Source organism: Echinops telfairi, unplaced genomic scaffold (genome assembly GCF_000313985.2).
Source record: "Echinops telfairi isolate 266 unplaced genomic scaffold, ASM31398v2 ScPeMD7_2010;HRSCAF=2546, whole genome shotgun sequence".
Classification (NCBI taxonomy): domain Eukaryota; kingdom Metazoa; phylum Chordata; class Mammalia; order Afrosoricida; family Tenrecidae; genus Echinops; species Echinops telfairi.
In genome coordinates, this window is record NW_022105908.1 from 23,608,896 (window position 1) to 23,610,497 (window position 1,602).

Below are 1,602 nucleotides of genomic sequence, written 5' to 3' on the forward strand. Positions count from 1 at the left end.
CCATAGTTGTTATGTGTTAGGGATTGAATTGTGTCCCACCCCAAAATATGTGTTGTCAGTCCTAACTCTCCCCCTGGGAAGCTGGCTTTCTTTGTGATGCTAATGAGATGGGGTTCATGTAGGCTGTGTCTTGAGTCAATCTCCTTGGGAATATAAAAGAGTCCGTGGCCTCCAAAGAGAAGCAGAGACTCTCAAGATCACGTATATTACACTTTACCTAATCCTTCTGTTCACATAGCAGTGCCCTCCTCTTCCGAGTCTCTGTCTCTTCAGTGGACTTGGAAGTATGTGGGCCCTTATGAGACAGGAATGACTTCCCCTGGCTAACTCAAGGCTTTTGCATGTAATGATGTAGAAACAGATAAAGATCCTCTCTCTCTTTCTTTCTCTCTCTGATCATAATCTTCCATTGAATTATGTTTGGGTTGTCTTTCTGGGTTCCATCTGGCTCGTGGCCATAAAATACGAGGAGGGCCAGACCTTCCACGTTCTAGATCCCTCTCATCCTATTGATGGTTCCTTCTGAATTTTCCTTCAACTAAAATCACCTGCGCACACCCTGCTGCTACTGAGCCATTGTGTGGTGGCATGGTTGGTCTCTTAGAGCCCCGTGAAAGCCTCGACTCCTGGAACTTCCGCGTCACACAGGACACCGTCTGAGCTCACTCACGCATCCTCGTATTTCATATTGAGACCCAGGGTGGGGGGAAGGCTAAGGCCGTACGACTCAGGCAGGTACAAAGCGGGGCCGGGCTCTGAGCCTCCCCTCCCAGCTCTGCTCTATCGCCTGCATCTCTGTTCTCAGCAGCTGTGAGGGAAAGTGGGGCCAGGCCCGGATTACCAGCGACCCCCCTGCTCAGGAGGCAAAGTCTCACTCCAGTCCCTAACTTTCCCCCAAAGCCCAAGGCCTGGAGTGGCCCTTACTGCTGGGTTAGCACATTACCCAACACCCAGAGGATAGACGGCCTGGCCAGCCCGCACGCGTTCTCGTTCCCTAGGGGGTAGACTCCTGAACCTCCTCCAGGGTCCTCACCTTGGCCAGGTGCACAGCCAGCTTGTCCTTGGCATCCTTGGTCTCCTTCAGCCCGTTCTTGAACGCTGTGTCCACCACATCGCATTGCTTGCGTAGGTCCAGGGCCGTCTGGGACAGGATGCGGTCCACCAGGGCCTTGAGCGTCAGCGAGTTGTTGCGCTGCTTGTCAGCCTTCTCCACGTTGGTGTTAGAGAAGTCCAGCCAGTCGTCCAGACTCACGGAGCTGAAAAGGACCCAGGCGTCCCTCACAGCACATGGGGGCTGGGCTAGAGGTGCGGGTGACGGGAGCCAGCCCCTGGGAAGCCACTGGAACCTAAACCTGCCTGCACTGGCAAAGGCTCCTAGAGCACTGGAGGACATGGTCTCTAGGCAGGGGTTAGTGTCGGGTGGCCGTGTGTCGGAATGTACTCAGTGGCAGTGAGGGACAGAGAGAACAGGCTTCTCTCAATAGCAAGGGCTAGCCCTTTGAGCTGCTCTGCACCAGGTACGGGGTGACACCTTGTAGCTATCTCATTTAATCCTCACAATGGCCTAGTGAGCTAGCTTCTCTAGACCCCATTTTATAGATC

At 53.9% G+C, this 1,602-nt stretch overlaps 1 protein-coding gene across 1 annotated transcript in view; it reads right to left on the reverse strand.

Annotated features, from left to right (window-relative positions):
- TEKT1 (tektin 1) overlaps positions 1–1,602 on the reverse strand; it is a 26,151-nt gene that overhangs the window by 9,854 nt on the left and 14,695 nt on the right. The window contains exon 5 of the mRNA XM_045293326.1: positions 1,034–1,256. Within this exon, the coding sequence (XP_045149261.1) occupies positions 1,034–1,256 (223 nt within the window). The remainder of the gene's footprint in view (positions 1–1,033; positions 1,257–1,602) is intronic.